The 21,355-nt window shown below is 51.2% G+C and overlaps 2 protein-coding genes across 4 annotated transcripts; one reads left to right on the forward strand and one right to left on the reverse strand.

Moving 5' to 3' along the window:
• The first annotated feature begins 10,429 nt into the window (after window positions 1–10,429).
• Window positions 10,430–17,004, forward strand: CUEDC2 (CUE domain containing 2). Of its 3 annotated transcripts, none has more exons than XM_004680487.2 (9): window positions 10,430–10,564; window positions 15,066–15,149; window positions 15,481–15,624; window positions 15,711–15,772; window positions 15,851–15,978; window positions 16,062–16,244; window positions 16,373–16,434; window positions 16,526–16,586; window positions 16,671–17,004. In XM_004680487.2, exons 2-9 carry the CDS (start codon window positions 15,076–15,078, stop codon window positions 16,815–16,817), a joined length of 861 nt encoding a protein of 286 aa, XP_004680544.1. In that variant the 5' UTR covers window positions 10,430–10,564; window positions 15,066–15,075; the 3' UTR covers window positions 16,818–17,004. The 3 variants fall into 3 exon arrangements, with proteins under 3 accessions (XP_004680544.1, XP_012579323.1, XP_012579322.1); XM_012723869.1 differs by having other exon boundaries at window positions 10,434–10,564; window positions 15,063–15,149; XM_012723868.1 differs by lacking the exon at window positions 10,430–10,564 and adding an exon at window positions 14,902–14,988 and having other exon boundaries at window positions 15,063–15,149.
• Window positions 17,005–17,134: 130 nt separating this feature from the next.
• Window positions 17,135–19,602, reverse strand: FBXL15 (F-box and leucine-rich repeat protein 15). Its single transcript, XM_004680488.2, has 4 exons — window positions 19,095–19,602; window positions 18,768–18,921; window positions 17,930–18,435; window positions 17,135–17,418 (listed from the first exon to the last, which is right to left on the reverse strand). The coding sequence occupies exons 1-4, from the start codon at window positions 19,145–19,147 to the stop codon at window positions 17,229–17,231; spliced, it is 903 nt and encodes a 300-aa protein (XP_004680545.1). The 5' UTR covers window positions 19,148–19,602; the 3' UTR covers window positions 17,135–17,228.
• Between the last annotated feature and the right edge of the window lie 1,753 nt (window positions 19,603–21,355).

The following is a 21,355-nucleotide window of genomic DNA, read 5'->3' on the forward strand; positions in this document are numbered from 1 at the left end:
CGGGGGCTCCGCTCGCGGGTCGTTTAGGAAAAAGCGTGTTTCCCGTCCCGCCTTCTCGTGGCCAGTTTCTGCTTCGCGGCCGTGTCCCTCCTCCCCTCCCTCGGCTCCTCCACCCGAGGGGACGGCGGCGGCAGGGCTCACGGCCTGCTGGCCGCTTTCTCTGGCCACCTGGGCGTTGGCGCCCCGGACGCTGGTCGTTTCTAAGCCGCCTGGGCCCCGGGCCCCTCCGGCCCTGGCCCCCGCAGCCTGTGGCCACACGGTCACTCCCACGCACACTCGGGGTTCTCGGCCCCGCTGGGGAGGAGGGGAGGGCAGTGTGGGGACACGGTGGCACCACTGTGGGCCACCGCGAGGGCCCGCTCCCCCCGTGGTCTGCCCGGCCACCGCCTGAGTGTCCACTCCCTGGGCCGCGGGCTCCAGCTCGTGGCCGAGCTCACATGGCCCTCGTGTCCCGGTTGCTGCTCCGTGGCCAGAGCTCACCGTTGGCCACGCGCATTTTGACGTGTGGCCCAGCGCCCTCGGGTTCATGCCCTCCAGGGGCGAGCAGGGGCGCCAGGCACCGTCCTGGGCAAAGGCCACGTTTGTCCCACAGGACAGTGAGGGGCAGGCCAGGCTGGGCCCCAGCCCCCTGGTGCTGGCCATGCCCCTCGCAGGGCCTCCCCACCCGGCTGACCCCGACCCTCCCCCTCTGGAGCCTTCTGAGGACCTGGGGACCGAGGGGCACGGAGGAGGGAGCCGCCCTCAGCCGGCCTGGGGTTGCTCCAGGGCTGCCCCCACCACAGCAGTGAGGGCGGGCGCTGCCAGGCTGAACCAGGAGAGATGGGGGGACGGGGTGCCGCCGCCGCCGCCGTCACAGCTGCCTGGAGTGAGCCGCCTGCCCCTTGGGCCGCGCCCAGACGCACGAAGCCCTCGCCGGAGCAGCCCCGCCGCGGAGGTGACGGAGCGCCGCCGCCGCAAGAAGGGGAAGAGCCAGAGCTGAGCGCGCGCCGCCGCCGTGGGCGAGAGCGGGGAGACAGCTGTGCGCCCCGCTGGGTACGCCTGCCACCTGCCTTTTCTCCTGTTTCTACACGACGGCCGCAGCCCACCTGCACTTCCGGGACTACGCTGGAGGGGGGAAAGGGCGCGAAAAGATCCAGGATCTCTGGGTGGAGGGTCGTTACTTTCTTTCTCCTGGGAGTAGGGTGTGTAGGGTGGAAAAGGGGCTGGACCCTTTGTTTTCGCACCTTCTCCTCACCTGCCCTGCTGAAAGCCCCCACTTTCCGCTTTCCCGGCTCCTCCCTCTGGCAAAGCTTCCCCTACCCTGGGCTTGTAATGAAAAGTAAATAAAGGAGTGAAGTCAAGTGTATGCTGCGAGATCGCTTTTTTGATTTGAGGAGGGATGTTTACCCATCATGTAATGAGAGCCTCGCTTCCCTGGCCCTCCTGGCAGGGCCTGGCTCCTCATCACCAGCTCTCTCCCGTCGTGCCCCCTGGCATCCTCCCCCTAGCCTGTCCAGGACCTTCCCACCCCCAGAGAGTCTGAGGGTATAAGCGGTGTTGAAGTGTGAGAGGCATGGCTGAGGAAGGGATGCCTGAGGCAGGTTTAAACACTTTCTAGGCCTGTTTCTTTGCGGTAAAAGACATGTAAAAACAACCCAATCTGCCTGGAAAGTTCACTAGTGTTGAAATTTGAGATGAATGTCTCCTGTCTCCTGTCTCCTGAGTCTCAGTAACAGTCTTTACTAGACCGAAGTCGGCAATATTCTGACACTTTCCTGGAAGTTTAGGTCACATATCCAGTTTTAACAAAATCTGATCCCAGGCTTTATAAATATGGCTCCTCTTGGAATTGCTTTTACATTTATAGCTCGCCAACATCTACCTTTGTATATGTAGATATTTTTATATGTACCTTTGTATATGTAGCTTGATCACTGCTGTATTTACAAACTTGAGAGAGAAAGGTGTCTATGAGTAAGTTGGCTTATATATTTGAAGCACCAAGGATCTTATATTTCTCTCTTTGCCCTGGTTTCTAGGGAGACTCCAATCCAAATTTGCTTAATGTCTTTTGTGTAAAGCCTGGATTCTAAATCATTAACTCCTAGCTTCATCTTCCTTTTTTTTTTTTTTTTTCATTATAAAACACAGGTGATGTAGTGTAGTGGGTCTGCTGTGCCACTTACTTGATGTTCCTGATTTAGTTTCCATATCACAAATAGGGATGCAGCTGTTATGACTTGTCTTAAAAGGTTACTGAAAAGATGCCATGAAATCCTGCATACAAAAAATGTACTATATTGCATGTACTCAGTGTACAAATGTTAGTGCTTGTTTTTTTTTTTTTTTTTTTTTTTAAGATTTATTTATTGATTTGTACAGAACTGGGGTACAGGCCAGAGATGTGGAGGGTGAGAGGATTCACCAGGGACAGAGTGGGGAGCAGAACAGGCAGATCGACAAAGTACACTCCTGAGGGGAGCAGCGGGCTGGCAGGAGGGGTCTGCCGTGCCATGTGGGTCTCCTCCGGGGCAGGCGGGGATCGAACTCATGCTGCAGTGGCTCAAGCTTCTTTGTGCTGTGCTTTAACCCGCTGCACCACCAGGGAGGCCCATTAGTGCTTGTTTTTAAACAGCTGTAATACAGAAATACAGCTGTAATACAGAAATATATAATATAGAATGTTGAAGTCTTTTTCTAATATCCCTCACCCCAAAATGATCTCTAGAGTCCCACCTATTGTTTTTTCCCCCCCTCTGTGTATATAGTAGGTAACTTTTACTCCTTGGGGTCACCCACTATTCTGTAGCATTTGTATTATTTCCAGTTTTATTTGTTAAAAATCCTTCCAACAAATGTCTTGAGTACCTATTTGCCAGAAACTGTAGGCCCTGGGGATACAGTGGTGAATAAGGCAATATGGCAGCTTCTGCCTTTAGGGAATTTGTATTTTAGTGGGGTGACATGGGGTGGGAGCAACAGGTGAAACTGATTTGCAAATACAACAAGAATTTAAATTGGAATTGGAAATTCAAGTGGGGTAGTGGATCTTAACTTAGAATATAACAATTAGGGAAGGCTTATCTGAGGAAGTATTATTTAATCTCACATATAAAGATTTAGAAGAAGCTGGCTGTGGCCCTCCCTGGTGGCTCAGAGGGTTAAAGTGCAGCACCACGAAGCTGGCTTCAGTCCCTTTGGTGTGGTACAAGTTCGATCCTGTCCTGGAGGTGATCCACATGGTACTACAGGCTTCTCCTGTCTTCCGCTGCTCCCCTCATCAGTGTTACATGTCAATCTGCCTATTCTGCTCCCCACTCTCCACCCCTGCATCTCTGGCCTGTACCCCAGTTCTGTATATATAAATAAATAAATCTTTGAAAAAAAAGTTGGCTATGCAAAGAGAAAAGTGAGGGGGACATTAGACAGAGGGGTATGGTCTGTACAAAAACCCCAAGGAGTAAAAGTTACCTTCATCCATTTAACAGACATTTGAGAGCCCACCATAAGCCAAGCACTGTTGTAGGCCCTGGGGCTACAGCAGAAAACCGGACCAATATTTGTCCTCATGGAGCTTATTTTAGAGATAGAATGCTTATGATTGGAGACTGACAATAAACAAATGGATGAATATATTATGTAATTTCAGAAGTGATTGGGGTGCTGTTTTCAATAGGAGAGTTAAGAGGTTTTTCTGAAGAGGAGACGCAAGTGAAGATCTAATAAAGACCTTTGCAAACCATTTGAATAGTTGGGGGAGAAGAACAGGTACAACAAAACTGTGACTGTTGTGTCCTTGTCTTGTAAGCTGGTAGGAGGACAGGGTCATAAATGAAGTTAGAAATGAGACTGGGGCCTCCCTTGTGGCACAAGGGGTTAAGTCTCAGCACCATGAAGCTATCCACAGCCACTGCAGCACTAGTTAGATCCCCACCAAGTAGCTGACCCACATGGTTAGTTAGCCTCTCCTGCCTTTCCCGTGCTCCCCTCAACAGTGTTTCATTGGATCTGCCTGTTCTGCTCCCCACTCTGTCTCTGGTGAATCCTCTTACTGTTCAGCAACTCTGGCCTACACTCCAGCTCTTGTATGCATAATAATCCTTAAAAAAAAAAAAGGGGGGGGGGACTGGATCCTGTGTTGAAACCATGTTGAGAATTTTGGATTTTATTCTTATGAGGAGAGAGGGTTATGGGCAGGGGAGAATGATTAAATTTTAAAAATCCATATTATTCTGAATGCATGTGAAAATGAGACCTAGAGGGGTCATTGTGGAAGTAGAAGACTAGTTAGGCGATTTTTGGAATAAAACTGGCAAAATAAGACAGCTTGGTCTTATTTGGAAATGGTGAGGGTGTTAAGAAAATAAATGTCCTCAACTCTGCAGCTTTGTTCACATATAGAAATTTTAATGGTAAAGTCTTAGGATAAGAAAAGGAACCATTCTGCCCTAATAAAAATGAAAATTCTTAAGAGAAAAATGAATCATTGGACATGATAGTCTAGTGAACAAATAAAGCCAGCCCCCAGATGTTTGGTTCTAAAGTCCATTCTCCAACAAAAGGAGACAAGCTCCTTGGAAAATGGCCAATTCCAGGGCTGCTACACAGAGGATACAGATGAGCCTGGAACAACTTGTGCAGGAAAATAAAGGAGGAGGGCTAGAAGATGTCGAAAGCACAAAGGAGCCAGTGTGAAGGGCCTGCCACTGGCCAGGTCAGGAGCAATTTAAGAATCAAAACAAGTAATCGTCGTAGAAAATACAATCTATTGAATAAACCAAAGCTCCATAAATCCGTACTGGTATTAAATAGATAAATGAAAAACTGTCAGTAAATGGAATAATGAAATTACAAAATCACCATTCCAACCATCATTGCAATAGATGATTCAGGTTGAGACTCATTCATGGATACTAAACTCAAGTGAAAGTTTAATGAAAAAACGGAAAACATCCAATAAGATGTTTTTATAAAAAGTAAAAATAGTAACTATAAGTATAGTATGAGAAAATCATGGGTAACTCTTTAACCCCATTTCTATAAAGTCTTACTGTCTTTAATGAATTTCTTGAATTTTTTTTCTTTAACAGAGACTTTGACATGATGTGCTTTCTGATATTTTAAACTACAGGAAACACAACATTAATTCAGCAGTAAGGTACAATCATCAAGCTACATCAGACAAACCTCAGCTGATAGACAAAGCCACTAATCTGCAGGGTCATTTCAATGTGTTTTTAGCATATTGTCATTGTTCCAAAATATCAATGTTATAAAAGACAAAGGATGTCTGAGAAACTGTTCCAGGTCAAAGGAAACTAAAGAGAAAACTCAATGCAATGTATGATCTGTTTTGAATTCTGGGCCAGAATAAAAATTGTTATGAAGGATATTATTGGGCCAACTCGCAAGTAAGAACTATAGATTAGAGGAAGCACATGTTAGTAGTTGGTGAATCTGATAGGAAGATAAGCAAGATTTCTTTAGACTATGCTGGCAACTTTTCTAGGGTCTGAAAAAAATTCTAACTAAAAACTTAACATAGTAATAAATAAATTAAATCTCTGGGTCAGAAAGGATACACAAATTCTATGTTTTAATCTTGGAAAATTGTCTGCATGCTGATAAATCTCCTAGAATCCTTTTTGAAACAAAGTTTCAAGAAAATCACAGTACCACACCAAGTAAGATGTATTCTGTATCCCCTTTCCTCCATCCTCTCTGGTCCAGATCCTTGAAGTCTCTAGTCTCTGCAGAGCTGGGCTGCTCATAAACATTCCACCCTGAGGCCTCCACTCCTGACCTGGAAAGGCACACCCACGCCCCCACACCCCCATCAGGAAGGAGGTGCAGCCACTGGCTCAGTCTAGCACTTCCTGCTGCTCCACTGCCTGCTCCAGGCCCTGGGTGCACAAGGAGAGCCTAGGGTGCTGAGAGCCTAGGTGCTGCCTTCCTTGATCTTTTCTTTGAACTTAATGCTTAAAAGCTCAAAACTCATAAAACATACGGAATTGCCAGCAGCCTTGCTGTTCACCTGGTTCAACCCCCTCAATTTATTATTATGCTGCATAACCAAGGCCAGAGAGAAAGAGTGACTCACACAAAGTCACAGTGTGGGTGGAAATACAGAGCTCCTAGAATCCAGCTCCATAGAATCTGTGACCCAAACCACCAAACCCCGATCCTCATGGCTTCCTCTTCCTCCTGGCCTTACCCATTGATAGCATCCAGTGGAACCCTTCACCTGATAAGGCATGACAGATTAATTTGAAGTCCTATCCTGCCTTCCAACTGGGAGCTTATGATCGAAGAATCCTAACATAGACTTAAGAACTTACATGTGCAGGTACTGTGCTAAAGTCTTGCATAGAAACTATCAACTCATGCAATTTAATCTTCACAAAATCTTGTTGTGGATATTATTCCCATTTACAGATAAAGAAATCAAGGCCCATAGGGACTAACAGTTTACCAAAGGTTACACATGAGGAAAGCACCCAGGAAATCTAGCATTGGCCTTACACTATAGGCTAAGTTGCCTCTGAACCCATGAGACAAACTCAGTAAAATGCAAGGACATTTATTGAAAAGCTATTAGATACCACAGGAGCTCATGAACCAAGCCTCCCTGGAGAGGAATGTGGAGGACTTGCAGGAGGTTCAGATGTACCACTTGGGAGTTGAGAAAGGCTGCTTGCAGAGGCATGTGAGAGGCTTTGAAGGATGGATAGGATTCCAACAGAAACGATGGGAAGGAGGTAGAAGAACTGAAGAGGGGTCACACAAGTAAGAGCATGACTGCAGGAACAGGAAGTCATATTTCATTAGGGGACAGAGAGCAATGAGAGCCTGGCTTGAAAGCTAAGTAGAGGTCACCCTATGACAGCAATGGAAGGAGTCTTTGAGAAAAGAGTAGCCCAAATTGATGTCATTAAAAGGTCTGGCCAGTGGCAAGACAGTTGCTTGGAAGAGCACCTGGCTGAGATGTTGGGGCTGGACTCATCCATGCTCCTTGACATCAGCACTGACAGTGTAGCACGCCGAGCACCAGAACTGAGTTCCTAGGGCATTTGCTAGAGCTCACAGCCTATGGAATTCAGTTCTCAGAGCCAGGTGGCTGAAGTTCTCCAGGCTTTGATTCTTCCCTCCTGAGCTTTGTTCTGTGAATTTCCTGCGTCCCCAGCAGGGGTCAGATGAGGAACCTGGAATCTCAAGATTGCACCTATTCCAGGGAGGCTCAGAACTTGAAGCTGAAAACAGGAATCCATAAATAGGGAAAGGGGTTCGATTCCAGTAGGAATTGATGTAGGAGATCGCAGGTCCATGGCAGGGATCTCATGGGCTCTGTGACATTAAGTGCCATCATCTCTTGCCCGGATTTCCTCCTGGTAGAGTCAGATATGCAGCTGAAGAGAAGAACCAGATCATATACCCCAAAAAGGACTTCTCTCTTCAGATGAGGGCTTCCCTGAAGCTAAGAGGTCCCCAAATGGAGACCCTCATGAGGGCCCCGGATTTCAGCTCCTTGAAATCTCCCCACCTGATGTAAATATCTGATGTGTCTGAGGAAGGGGAGTGAAAGAAAAAGACTTCCCTGAAACATACTTTCACTTTCTGGAGAGTTGAACTGAGGGCTGGGGTGCTATCCCCACTGTAGCCTATGCCTGCAGAGGAAACCCCCAAATCTGCTTGAATTGGGGCAAAGGGGCCCACACTTACCCACGACGCCTTCTCTCTCCCTCCTGGGGCTGGGTCTGCAGGGATGCTCTCTGAGCATCCTTAAATAGGACTCTCATCCAGCCCCAGCCAACTCCCGCCCCCGCCCCATCCTGGCTCTTCTGAGAAGGAAGGAAGATGTGGGAGGACCTGGCACCCTGCCCAGAGAACCCTCTCAGACCTCAAGAGAGAGTGGAGACCCCCTCTCCAGGGCCACCTCTATACCTCAAAGCATCCCCTTTCTCACAGCGTCTAGGACTAGGTCCCTCCCACCCCTTGAGACCAGCAGTCTGGGTTCTTTCTCTGTTCTTTTGTCTGGGAAATTTGCCCTTTAAAGCCCAATTCAAGATCAATTCCTTATTCTGAAGTTGGCTGATCAGGGTGCTAGGGGAAGCTTCAGCATAGGCTGCCAACTTTTCCCTTCAGCTGAGAAGATCCAAGCACCCAATACCAGTTGTAAAATTCATCTGAGAGAATGGGGAGAAAAGAGGCATTACTCTACTCCTCTTTCCTAGAGTGGCTTCAAGTAATACTCAAAGAGTCTGTGGAGTCTGTTCCCATCTTGGGGAGGGAGAGAGGAAGGCCTGAGAGCCTGAGTTCCAATCAGCTGTGGAATCCCAAGCAGGAGGAGGGTTCTCTGAAGCCCCTACCTCACAGCTGGCATATGACCTGTGGTGTTTCTTCTGTCTTGGGTCTCTATCCTCTGACCCCAGAGCCTGATATCTGCTGCACAGAGTTGGGACCCTCCAGAGTTTGAGCAGGAAACAGAGGTACTCCCCTGAAAATTTTTTCCTATCAGCCCTCTTTGAAAGTTCAAGAAGTTCTTTCTTATGATATTTATTTATCTACATTCAACTGCCATTCAGGAAAGAGGTGATGTGGAGACAAAAAAATTACACAGATGTCTGTAGGAATATTGGCCAGAGATAGAGGCAGCTTTACTGAAGAAACCTGAAAGTTTCTGGAATAGAGGGTGGTAATAGGGAGAGAGGAGTCATCAGTATTGTGCAATGGAGAGGTTAGGAGGTTTGGGGGAAGGAAGAGAAGGATGGCTTGGTCTTGAAAGTGCTGGAGGAGGCCGGCAGCATGGAACCACCCTTCACCCCTTCCCAAGGCCCTGCTTGGCTAGAGTTCAAAGTAGTGTCACCCCACCCCTCATTAACCCTGGCAGCTGCACTATTTTTATGGGAGACACCAAGCCAAATGTGCTCCTTCATACTTCCTTCCCCTTTCCTCTCCTCTCTCCAGCAGTCAGAATTTTGCTCTCTCTTTTTTTTTTAAAGATTTATTTATTTATTCGTACAGAACTGGGGTATAGGCCAGAGATGCAGAGGGTGAGAGGATTCACCAGAGACAGAGCAGGGAGCAGAACAGGCAGATCGACTATGATTAAGTACACTGCTGAGGGGAGCAGCGGGAGGGTCAGGAGAGGTCTGCCACACCATGTGGTCACCTGGGGCAGGCGGGAATTGAACTCATGTGGAAGTGGTTTCAGCTTCCTAGTGCTGTGCTTTAACCCGCTGCGCCACCACGGAGGGCCCTGCTCTCTCTCTTTTTAAAGATTTATTTTTATTTACACATACAAGAGCTGGGGTGTAGGCTAGGGTTATGTGTGTGAGAGGATTCACCAGAGACAGAGTGGGGAGCAGAATAGGCAGATCTATGAAGTATACTGCTCAGGGGAGCAGCAGGGAAGGCAGGAGAGGTCTGTGTGCCCTGTGGGCCAGCTCCCAGGCCAGCTGCCCATAGGTTCATAGTGTTGAGACTAACCCTTGGGCCACCAGGGAGACCCCGGGGAGGAGACACTTTTCAGGATTATTTCTTTTGTAGGGTACTGGTCACCCAGACTAGCCTCTGTCCTCAGAAAGTTCACAGTCCAAAGTAGAAAGTCCTATCTTCTCTTTTCCCTGAAAGACCAAGGCAGCGAAAAAATATGGGGAAAAAGGGGGTCACTGCTTCCTTTCCTAGCCCTGTTCCTTACTGCTGGTTCTCATCTTCCCACCAGAGTCCTCTGACCTCGAAGACAAGAACTGGGCCTCCTTGGTGGTGCAGTGGTTAAGTCTGAGCTATTACACTATTGCCACTGCAACATGAGTTTAATTCCAGGGAGCAGACCCACATGGCCCAGGAGACCTCTCCTGTCTATCCTGCTTCTCCTCTCTGCAGTGTATTTCAGACAGTCTGTTTGTTCCATTCCCCACTCAATTTTTGGTGGTTCCTCACACACACACCCAAACCCCACCCACCACACCGCACCTCTGGTCTACACCCCAGCTCTTGTAAGCATAAATAAATAATTTTTTTTGAAACATCGCTGTTATAGAAAGGCTAAGGAGAGGATCAGACACGAAAAGGAAGACAGAGCTTGGCACAAAGAGGGAGAGGTACTGGGGACTGGGGAAGAACGTCAGCTCTGGGAGTCAGGCCTGCCAGGTCCAACTCCTGAGCCACGGATCTGTGGAAGGGCAGGAGAGGCAAGAAAGGGGGAGAAAGCTACAGAAGCTGAGGGCGGAAGTGTGGAGGCCGAGGAAATAAAGCGGATGGGAAATTTCTGGCAACTCACAACAAACAAGTCAGGAGGAGCACAATCAACTACTGCGACTCCACCCATTGGAGAACCCCACGCCCAACTCCTCCCTACCCACAACAAAAATGGCCGCCGCGGGAGCCCGTCCATAGTCCCCAGACAAATGAGAAAGGGGGGTCAGAAGCTCCGCCCAGTTCTGGGCACTTGCCCCTTTCAAAAATGGCTACCGAGGAGCTTCTGCAAGAGAACCGCTCTGGGCCCCGCCTTTGATCTCGTTGGTGGGGCTAGGGGATGAGAACTGCACCGCGCGGGACAAGTCGCCGGCGGCGCCCGACGGAGCAGGTGATTTCCCCTCCAGCCCCCGACCCAGGGCTAGGAGTGTTGGGGAGAGCGTTGACCCAGGGTACCTGTCCTGGGTGTCCCCCCACAGTAGCCCCGGGACCCGCCGGACCCCCATATGTGATTCTCGCCGTGGCCTATTTCAAGGCACATCCCAGCTTGGTCGGGCCTCCTTCGTCATGTGTCCCCCGGGACCGCAACCGCATCCCTGCGCCTGCGGGCCCACTATGCTGGACCCTTACAGGCACCCCGCTAGCTTGTTTAGGGAGCTCCTGCTTCAGGGGTCCGCCATCATCGCGTTCCCACTTCCTGTGCTCCCCCCTCCCACCGTTTGTGCTCCCGCCTGACTTTGGATGTCGGGATCCGTTGTTCCCTAGTGTCCTTGGCTCTTCTAAGTCCACACTTGGGGGTCGGGGTGCAGTGATGTCCTCCGGTATCCTTGTTATGGAACTGGCGCCCGAGGAACCAGGCTTCATAGATGTTGGGAAAAGCAGTTAAGAACTTGTCTAGACCCTCTGAGTGCCCCAGGATTTTACACACTGGTTCCCAGGAGTCCTCCTTCACATGGCCTCTACTCTCCCTTCACCTTGAGCTTCTCTGGATCCCAAGGGAACAGCATGGTCGCTTTTCTACAGTCTTGCTTAAATTTGTCTAGAGCATCTGGAGAGTGCAAGGCTGTGCCTGTTCCTGGGGCAATTTTCAGACTAGCTGGGTACAGTGAGGATGGGTAGTCAGGGTTGGCTACAGGGAGGAGTGAGTCCTGCAGAAAGAGGCAGAAGAAAAGATGTTCTGAGAGGGAAGAATAGTGTGAGCAAAGATTCTGAGGTATGCATGAGGGCCACCCAGGCAGAACAAGAGGATGGGGTTGGGGGTGGCGGTGAGGGTCACACCATCATGAGAGGTGGTTTAGTGGGTAGTTAACAGTGAAGGTTCTGGAGTCAGACTGCCTGATTGTAAATCTGCCATTAGTTTACATGTGACCTTGGAAAAGTTACTTAACCTTAAAGTGCTTGTATGTTCTTTGGGTAAAATGGGGATAATGTGATGGATGTTAGTCTTTCTATTTTCTGGTATTGTAAGGGTTAGATAAATTAATAAATGTAAAGTGCATAGAACAATGTCTGGCATATTGTAAGCAGTCAATAAATGCCAACTATTATTACCATCATAAGAGATTTTTTAAAAAAACTCATGACAACATGGGTACCACTAACCAGTGAACCCTAATTTGGAGCCATCAGAAAATAAGGGGGTGCAGCTATCCAGAATTTGAAAAGTCTCATGGAAATTCTTTTTTTACTCGAGAGAAAACTCGCTGCTCAGGCTGTAGCTTCTCCAACTCAGGCTCTGTGTAGGAGAAATATTAGGTAAAGCTGCTGGACAGAAAAGAAATACTGAGGAAGACTAGGGGATAGGAAGGGGTGAAAGAAAGAAGGATGTTTTGAAAGCTGGATAAAGTTTAGGCAGCCCAAGAACAGGAGGAGGGAAGATGTTCTCTTAGGAGACAAGCTAGAGTAAAGGCTCAGGAATAGGAAAACTATTTGGTCACAGTGAGTTTTCCCAGAAACAATTCCTTGACCTGAGACCTCAGATACCTAGAGGCATTACACATATTCCCTGAGAGTTATACCCTAGAAACTGTGCTTTCATGCCTTTATCCTCCAGGCAACTGACAGCAACTTGCTGTAACTCAGGGTAGATACAGTTCTCTGGAGGGGCTGACGGGTAAGCTACATGATGGGACCTGGTATGCCTAGCTGAGCAGTTCTGTTACTCTGGAATAACAGACATATAGGATAGGTAGGCCAGGACTTCTTGTCCTTCCTTCCAGAGTGAACCCTGTGCTGTGGGGAGACTGGAATTGTGACTGCAGGTGGTAGCCCTATGTCAACCCACTTAGAAGTCTTGATATCATCCCATCCTCAGTAATCCCTAGACTATACATTCAGCTAGGCAACCTGGATTTAAACTGACAGCCACAATCAAGCCAGATGATTAGGAAATACATTAAACTCACTGAATTTCAGTTTATTCATCTACAAATTAGGGAGTAACTGTTTATTGAGTGTCTGCTTTGTAGAAGATTCTGTGTATACTTTGGTGAAAATGCCAGGTGAGTCCTCATGAAGAAACTGGAAAAAACATAAAATGCTGCCAAATTCTTGTTTATGTAAGGAAAGGTGTGATACGCAATGAAGATGTAACAGAGACCAAACCACTTAACTCAAGCCGGGCAGGGGTGGCATTCTTTTAGGAAGGGAATTTTAAGTTGCAACCTAGAAGGCAAGAAAGGCGACAGTGAGTGAGGAGGTAGAGGTAGGCGCTTGTCCAGGCAGAGGAAACCGTCTGTACAAAGGCCTTGCATGAAGGAGTTGTGTGTTGCACACTGAAAGAAAGCCAGGCTGAAGGGGAGTGAGCCAGGGGTGGTGTGGTACATGGTTAGACTGACAGGTTAGGCAGGGCTAAGCCCCTGAATCCATGACCACAAAGATTTTAGATTTACTAAAGGGTAGTGAGACATCACTGATTGATTTTAAGCAAGAAAAACATGGTTTTTATAAAGATCACACGAGATGGTATGGAGAATGGGGGGCGGGAGAAGATGATAGTAGGACAAGGGTTGGAAGCTCTTGCAGTGAAGGCTCAAGATGGGACAGAGAAGGCTCAAGATGAGAATAGAAATGGAGAGCAGCTGTGCTAAAAGAGGACTGCTAGGACTCGGTGACCAGTTAGCTGTGGGGAGCCAGGGGGTAAGGTGGGAAAGGCTGAGTGCCTGGGCACCGCATTTGCTGAGGACAGCTTTGGAGGAAGGAGAGACATGTATCCACATGGAGGTGTCATGGCAGATGTACATGTGTATAGCTCAGTGGAGGAGTCTGAAGGAGAGGACTGAACATTTGGGAGTTGGTAAGGTGGAGTTGGCACATAAGGTGTGGGCCTGATGAGATCTTCCTGAGAGAGGGTGCACAGTGAGGAGAGAGGAGGAATAGCTTTGAGCCTGAACTTTGCTTCCACATTCAGAGGGTAGCAGAGGAGACAGAAGGGAGTCTGGGAAGAATGGTCAGAGATCAAAGAGAAACAGGAGAGAGGAATGCTTCAAAAACCAGCACTGATGCTGCTTGAAAGGGCAAATAAATTCTTTTTGTTTGTTTGGTTTTGTAAACCAAAAACAGGCACATGGCAGGTTCATATGGTCTGCCCTAATTAGACCAAAGTCTGAAAACTTATGATCTCAGTCTGAGACAGCTCTACCTAATTCTGTTGGAGCAGAAATCCAGGCTGGACTTGGGGAGATATGGATGGAATGGAGAATAATGGGGATTAGAATCCACAGGACTTGGGTGTAGCAGGCAGAGCTGAAAGCATGAAGTCAGGTAAATTCCCAAGTTTCAGTGTTGGTAGTTGAGTGAGTGAATAGTTGTGTCAGCTGATGAAATGGGAAGAGGTATGTATTTGGAGGGAAGGAGAGGTGCACAGGATAGCATGAGTTTCGGGGTAGGCAGTATTTGAGGTACCTTGGAGTCTTCTGAGTATATGAGCTGACATTTGGACCTGTGACTCTGTACCACCTACATGTTCTTGACTCTCAAATATAGACCTTTGGGAGCCAAAAGCATGTAAGTAGGAATAAAGTTAAGTACTTACTGAATCCCTAATTAAGTACAGGCATTTTTCTAGGTGCTAGGCATTGAGTAAGACAAAGTCCCGCTCTGGAAGTTGACGTCTTGGCTGCAGGAGTGGCATTTGAGCACACCCCTGGAGGAGATGAGGAACTGAGCCATCTGGGGGAAACAGGGGCAGCAAGTGTGAGGAACAGCAGGGAGATTGGTGTGGCAAGAGCAGAGTGAGTGAGCAGGGGATGGTGAGACTGGAGAGGTAGGCAAAGGCCTTGGGAAGGAGAGCCTATGTAGATAGAGCAGGGGACAGGCAGGAGGAGAGAAGTCACGAAAGCCTTCCCTTCTGAAGCCTTCCCTTCTGTCTGGGCCCCAGAGCTAGAAAAAACCCTTTTGTGCAGAGGGTGGGTGGTTGAATTCAGGAAGGGCTGAATTCAGTTCTGTGACCTGCTTGTGGGGGGAGGGGAGGCTGGACAATGGACTCCTTGTAGTTGGAATTGTGGTCTTAAGTGATCCTTCCAATGATGGGATTCCTCAACTAGGAGGCATGTGACCTCAAGACCCTGTCTTCTTGCCAGAAGATCTGGGCCTACTACTAGGGAGTGGAGTGGGGAGGTGGGGAGAGGTCAGAAGGGGTGGGAGGAACCTCCACCCTGGAGACAGTCTCCTGAGAAAGTGCCCTGCCCTGTCGCAGGCTAGAGGAGGTGGAGAGAAGGCGAGGGAGGGGTTCTGACTCTGCTTGAGGAAGCAGGGAAAGACTAGAGGACTGAAAACTATGGGTAACATCAACAAATGGTTTCCACAGTGGGCCAGGTGAGTAGAGCTGGCCTAGTGGAACAGGGCAGGCAGAAGAGGGCCTGACAACCCTACGTCTTGTGTCCTTTCAGAAGGAGAGAGAACATGGAGCTGGAGAGGATTGTCAGTGCAGCCCTCCTTGCCTTTGTCCAGGCGCACCTCCCAGAGGCTGACCTCAGGTAGAAGCCGCTCTTCCAGAAGGATCATGCCAGGGCCAGGGTTGGAGCTGCTGCGCAGTGCTCTGCACCCTGACCAATGGAAAGATTGAGATGGAAAGCGCTCAGCCCAACTCCTGAGGTGGGGGAGGGCTGATGATGTTTTATTGGTATGGCCTTATCCTGTCTCTGTCACCTTGTGCAGATGGGAAGAAGCTCTGAGGGAGGGCGGGCTACTCTCTGGCCTGAGGACTGGCTCATAGGCCCTATGAGGCTGAGGGTTGTTTTAGGCTGAGTGGGTGTGTTGGAGGTAGCCAGTGTCCTACCTAGAGCTTGTCCTGTTCCCTTCCTGCAGTGGCTTGGATGAGGTCATCTTCTCCTATGTGCTTGGGGTCCTGGAGGACTTGGGCCCCACAGGCCCGTCAGAGGAGAACTTTGATATGGACGCCTTCACTGAGATGATGGAAGCCTATGTGCCTGGCTTTGCACACATCCCAAGGTAGGGCCTGGCTCAGGCCAAGAGAAGGAGGCAGCTGGCTGATTATGGAAAGGGGTGTCCTCTCACCATCCTCCTTGTCTTTTCAGGGGCACAATAGGAGACATGATGCAGAAGCTCTCAGGGCAACTGAGCAGTGCTAGAAACAAAGGTGAGTCTAGGGGTCAACATCTGGGTAACTCAACCCACAACCCTCTAGCAAACCTGATATTCTCTCTGCCTCTTTAAGAGAACATGCAGCCACAGAGCTCGGAGGTCCAAGGTCAGGTGCCCATCTCCCCAGATCCTCTGCAGCGGCCTGAAAAACTTAAAGAAGAGACTAGGTCTTCTGTTGCTGCTGGGGACATCCAAGATGAGGTACTGATAAGAGGGTACTGGTGAGGAAGCTAGGGGGCAGGAAAGAAGGAAATACTGTCTCTTGTCAACATTTATACCCACAGGCAGCCGGCGCTGAGGAGGAGCTGCTGCCAGGGGTAGATGTACTCCTGGAGGTCTTCCCTACCTGTTCAGTGGAGCAGGCTCAGTGGGTGCTGGCCAAAGCTCGGGGGGACTTGGAAGAAGCTGTGCAGATGCTCGTAGAGGGGAAGGAGGAGGGGCCTCCAGCCTGGGACAGTCCCAACCAGGTACCCTCTGCCAGCTCCCATACCCCCCTTGTAGCCTCCTCTATGGTCCACCTTAGTGTTAAGCCCCATTTCTAGCTCCATCTACTTCTAGTGCTGTGGCGTCTCGAGCAGGCTTCCCCTCTCTGCAGGACCTGCCCCGGCGCCTCAGAGGCCCCCAAAAGGATGAGTTGAAGTCCTTCATCTTGCAGAAGTGAGACTGGGTTGGGCTGGGCTGGGCTGGGCTGGGTCCTTCGAGGAGCTTGCCAAGGGAGCACGAGCTTGACCTAGCCACTTTTTGGCAGGTATATGATGGTGGACAGTGCAGAGGATCAGAAGATTCACCGGCCCATGGCTCCCAAGGAGGTGAGAGGGTTGGGCTGCTAGGGATGTGGAATGAGTGCAGCTGTTTGCTGACTTTTACTACTCCCTAACTTAATTGCTTGACAGGCTCCGAAGAAGCTGATCCGTTACATTGACAACCAGGTGGTGAGCACCAAAGGGGAACGATACAAAGATGTGCGGAACCCAGAGGCTGAGGAGATGAAGGCCACGTACATCAACCTCAAGCCAGCCAGAAAGTACCGTTTCCACTGAGGCATTCGCCGGACTCTGCCTGAGCCTTTCTAGGCTCAGATCCCAGAGGGATGCAGGAGCCCTGCACCCCAAACAGGGCCCACCCAACTCCTATCCCCCCTTCTCTACTACTTTCTCTACTTCTTTGCTCCAGTGTTAACCTCTTAGAGCTGCCCATGGGCATAGTAAAGGTGGCCCCAGGAAGGTGCGAGTGCATTCTGATCATTTTTGCCATAGAGCTGGGGTGCTGGAGTGCTGGGGGTACTATGTCTGTCTGACCTCTCCCAACCTTGTATCCCCTATCTCCAAAAGGGCAGAAGCGCCAGGCAAGAGGGGGTAAAAAGCTCTTTATTTGAAGCTCCAGGGTGGGGCCGGGCTTTGCCCTCGCTATAGGGGTCCCCACAGTCCAGCTGTGCCCCACTGGAGGGTCGGTCAGACCTGCAGGTTGACAAAAGGTGCGAAGCCCACCATGTCCTGCAACAGCACCAGGGCCTGGTGCAGCGGTGGCTCCACGTCGATGTCCACACCCCTCTTCCGCAAGCGGCTCAGGCTGGGCTCCGCCACATGGTGGCAGTGCCGCACCCGGAGGGAGCGCAGCGTGGGGCAGTACTCGGCCAAAGTCCTGGGGTGGGAGGAGGGCAAGTGGGGAGGGGGGGAAGGAACCGGGTGAGGTTAGGGCGAGAAGGATGCCACTACGACCCCGGGTGAGGGGGCCAGCAAAGCCCTTTTTCCTCCAAGTCAGGCATCTTTCTCCCTCCATTCCCGAGGGAAGCAACCTGGCCTCGGTCTTAAACAATGCCTGCAGTAGACGGAAACTTCCTGTCTTAAAGAGGGAATCTGCTCTTCACCACCCAAGATTGCAAAGTTTTCCCCATGTTGAAGAAAAGCCAGAAATCTGATTTGGGATGTGGCGTCTCTCCCAATGTGTAAATACTGGTTCAAGAAAGTTTTTGAACTGTGTAATTTCTGTTTAGCAATCTAGAGGCTTTTCCTGTTCAGAATGGGGAGGGGTGCCATGGCAGTCGGAAGGTTCAAAAACCCCAGTTTTGCCTTCTGACTAAGACACCTCCCACTCGCAGAGGCTAAATGAATGACTGCCCTCCTCTCAAACCACAGACCCCTGGCCCAGGCACCTGACGCCGTCGCTTCCCACGCGGAGGCAGCCGGTTAGGTCGAGGTGCTGGAGTTTCGGACACTTCCGAGCCAGCTCCTGGACCGCGGCGTCCCCCACATTGGCGTTGACTGCTAGCGAGAGGCTACGGAGGCCTTTGCCGCGCCTCTGCGCCAGGTACACGATGGCCTCATCCTTGAGCTGACGGCAGGCGGTGAGGTCCAGCTCTTCAAGGGCTGGGCAGCGGTCTGCGAGGCCGCGCAGCGCCAACCCGTCTACCCAGTCACAGTGCGCGAGCGACAGGCGCTGCAGGCGGGGGCAGCCCTCGGCCAGCGCCCCCAGCGCGCGGCGACTCAGTTGCCCGCAGCCGGCCAGCGCCACACTCCGCAGCTGCGGATTCCGCGCTAGCACCGGCACCAGATCCTCGTCCGCCAGCCATTCGTGACACGGCGCTAGCGCCAGCTCCTGCAGCCCTTCGGCGTCCCGCAGCAGCCAGGCCAGTGCAGCCCGCGGGATCTGCGGACCCACCTGCGGGCGGGGATGCACCTCCGCTTGCCCCGGAAACACGGCGGGCTCTACCTCTCCGCCCCTGAGTTCTTTCCGTGCAGCAGCCCACCCTTGGGACCTGCCACCGGCCCTCCCAGGAGACACCCCACCCCCCACGCCCCCATCAGCCCTCGGAGTTCACACTGGTACCCGTTTTGGGGAGGTCTTCCCACTGGATGGAACGCTTTCCCGGCATTCCTGGAGGCCCAAGGGGGAGTCCGGAAGGGTAGACAGACTGAGGGGGCGGGCTGAAGAAGGGGCGGGGGCAGTACGCAGACTGGGGCGGGTTCGCGTTCCCCTTCATCCCTGCTCACCTGAGCCGCGTCGAAGCGGCGCAGCCCGGCCAGGTGCAGCTGCACTAGCGCCCGGAAGGCCCGGCTGACGCGTTGCAGCTGGAGCAACTGGCGCAGCGGGACCCGACTCAGGACGTGTGGGAGTAGAACGTCTTCCCAGGGCAGGTCCAGGAGCCTGCGGGTAAAGGGACGGTTGCGACGGCGTCCCTGGGCCGCTGTTACCTGCGAGTTCGTATCCGTTATGCTCCTGTATCCCGGCTTCCAAGAGTGGCCCCCAGACCCTATCCAGGTTCAGCTCCCCTCCCTCAGGTTCTTCTTCCTTTTCTCGGTCCCTCCGGTACTCGGTACCTGACGGCTCTCAGCTCTTGCTCCCCTCCGGACGGCTCCATCGGTGGCTCCATCGGCTGTCTACTGCGCGTGCGCAGGAAGGACTCGCTGTGGCCTTGCAGCCGCCGCAGCTAACCCGCCTACTTGGATTGTGGAGACAGGCAGGTTCAATCGAGTGCCGTCTTACTGAGGAGCCTATCTGAAAGTGTTCCGGATGGATCCCAAGACTGAAGCAGAACAGACCGGTGGTGTACCATTAGATCACGCCTTCTTGGCTACTGTGCTTGAGAATGCGATGACTACGGCTTTCTTTTTTCTCCAGCGAGTGGTCGCCTCTGAGTGAAGCTATGATGGGAGGAGCAGACTAGACCAAAAGCAGAAAGGGCGGGACCAGAATTTCTTGGTTCTGGACATACTGTGCTTTCGGCTCACGTTTAGCGGCTTTGAAAAATGGAGAGAAACTACTCAGGATCTTACTGTCTGGCACTTAGTCGGTGGCTAATAAATACTGAATGGGTGAATGAATGAATGGGCAAGGCTAGAATGTTTCTTCGTCAGGCAAACATCCACAAACCTCATGGTTCATTGTAAAGTACAGAGCAAATACAGAGCCCCTTCCACTCCTGAATGATTCAGGGCAGGTTTATACCTGGGAGAGAGCGACATAGGGGTTGCTAAGGAGAACTATTTTTCCAGCCAGGTTCCTTTCCTTTCCTTTCCCAGCAGGTCTAGAATCCTTAGAGTGAGTACTTAGAAGTACCAAGATTGGTACTTTTGATTGGCCTGGGGGTTTAGTTGTTGTATATGGGGTTTAGCCCATCCTGAGGCAGTGACACTCCAGAACTCTGGGCATAGTTCTGGGCTGTCCTCTCACCGCATCCCGAGGTCCTAGTTCCAAGTCAGCTCTGGGAAGTCCCTGGAGCAGTACTTTTCCCATCCACTGGTGGGGGAGGGTGTGAAGGACGCAGAGAGTTACTGCAGTCGCTGAGAGCTGCCCTCTCGACTTCCAGCATGGTTACGTTCTACTTTCATGCCACCGATTCACTGGTCACTTTACAATTGGCCACTTGTTCCACATTTTCTCATCAGATCTTCGGGCCAATGCTCGAGCTAAATGGGAATTCTTCTATGGGCAGGTGTGCAGGTGGGCAAGTGGGCAGGTGTATGCTGTCACTCCACTTTAAAGATGAAACTGAGGCCCTGGAGAGGAAGCGCGCCGTTCACAAGCGAATCGAAGATCAAGAACTCAAGCATCCTGAGTTTCCCAGAATCCATTCCCCATTTTCCTCCCCACCGCCACCCCCAATATTGTGAGAAGGGTGAAGCCAGCAGCGAGGACCAGAAAGGGATTGACCTGGGTGAGGGATTTAGTCCCTATTCCTCAGTCGGATTGGGGAAGGGGTAGCTGGGACAACGCACCTCTGATAAAATAAAGCCTCGCCTGCGCGCACCGCCTCCGGCGGCGCGCCTCTTATCCCTCCCCGCTTTGTTTGCTCCTCTGCGCCTGCGCAGTGCGACAAATCTGGCGCTGTCCCCTTCAGCACCACGCGGAGTCCGCGCCGCCCCTCCCCGCGGTGAGCCCCGCGCACCCCCTCCTGACACGTCCTCGCGCACCCGGACATCCCAAACAGACCACTTCTTCCTTCGGAGGTCACCACCTGCCTTTCCTGGCCTTTCCTATGGGAAAGGTTGCCATAGTAACTCTAGCGGCGCTTTCTTTAAATAACTGGGCCCCCTGCTACCTTGACCAAGGGCACAGGGTTGCCTGGTTCTTATTTCTTCCAGTTCTGTCATTATCTCATCTGACCTCTTATCCCCTTATAGAATGGACATCAAACTCAGTTGGCAAGGAAGTTCTTTCTAAAGTCTGACTAACATCCCTCCTGCTGCATCCGGGTGGGTGGTCAAGATTGGATCTTCTGGGTCTTCTGGGTCTGAGCCTCAGAATTCCGGAAGGTTTGAGCCGGTTTTCCCTAGATCTCTCGTCCATAACTTAATGGTCTCCTGAATTTAGGGGGCGGGTCCAGTCTACACCCATATCATGTTGGTTGGCACGGCCGCGTGCTTGTGGGGGCGGGAGCGAGTGTGGCATGTAACAGGTCATGTGGCAACCTCCTAGGGACACGCGGAGAGTCTGGAGGGGGACACGCGTGTGCAGCTGGGTCCTGCGTTGTGGCTCTGGGGCCGGTAGAGGAGAGGGATATGGACAAGATTGGGGTGGGGCAACTGATGCGCTGAGGTTCCCGAACGTCCTCCCCCTCAGGGGCGGGTCTCAGGTTGGC

This window comes from Condylura cristata, unplaced genomic scaffold (genome assembly GCF_000260355.1).
Source record: "Condylura cristata isolate star-nosed mole 26May11 unplaced genomic scaffold, ConCri1.0 scaffold00011, whole genome shotgun sequence".
In the NCBI taxonomy this organism is placed as follows: domain Eukaryota; kingdom Metazoa; phylum Chordata; class Mammalia; order Eulipotyphla; family Talpidae; genus Condylura; species Condylura cristata.

What these genes read in the sequence shown, in the direction of transcription:
- FBXL15 (XM_004680488.2), bottom strand. Translation starts at nt 19,147, where the DNA reads ATGGAGCCACCGATGGAGCCGTCCGGAGGGGAGCAAGAGCTGAGAGCC. An exon ending in CAAGAGCTGAGAGCCGTCAG is followed by an intron (nt 18,922 to 19,094) that starts GTACCGAGTACC and finishes CTTTACCCGCAG; the next exon opens with GCTCCTGGACCTGCCCTGGG. An exon ending in GCCGCTTCGACGCGGCTCAG is followed by an intron (nt 18,436 to 18,767) that starts GTGAGCAGGGAT and finishes CCCCGCCCGCAG; the next exon opens with GTGGGTCCGCAGATCCCGCG.
- CUEDC2 (XM_012723868.1), top strand. Translation starts at nt 14,951, where the DNA reads ATGGGTAACATCAACAAATGGTTTCCACAGTGGGCCAG. An exon ending in CTCCCAGAGGCTGACCTCAG is followed by an intron (nt 15,150 to 15,480) that starts GTAGAAGCCGCT and finishes CCCTTCCTGCAG; the next exon opens with TGGCTTGGATGAGGTCATCT. An exon ending in AAGTCCTTCATCTTGCAGAA is followed by an intron (nt 16,435 to 16,525) that starts GTGAGACTGGGT and finishes ACTTTTTGGCAG; the next exon opens with GTATATGATGGTGGACAGTG.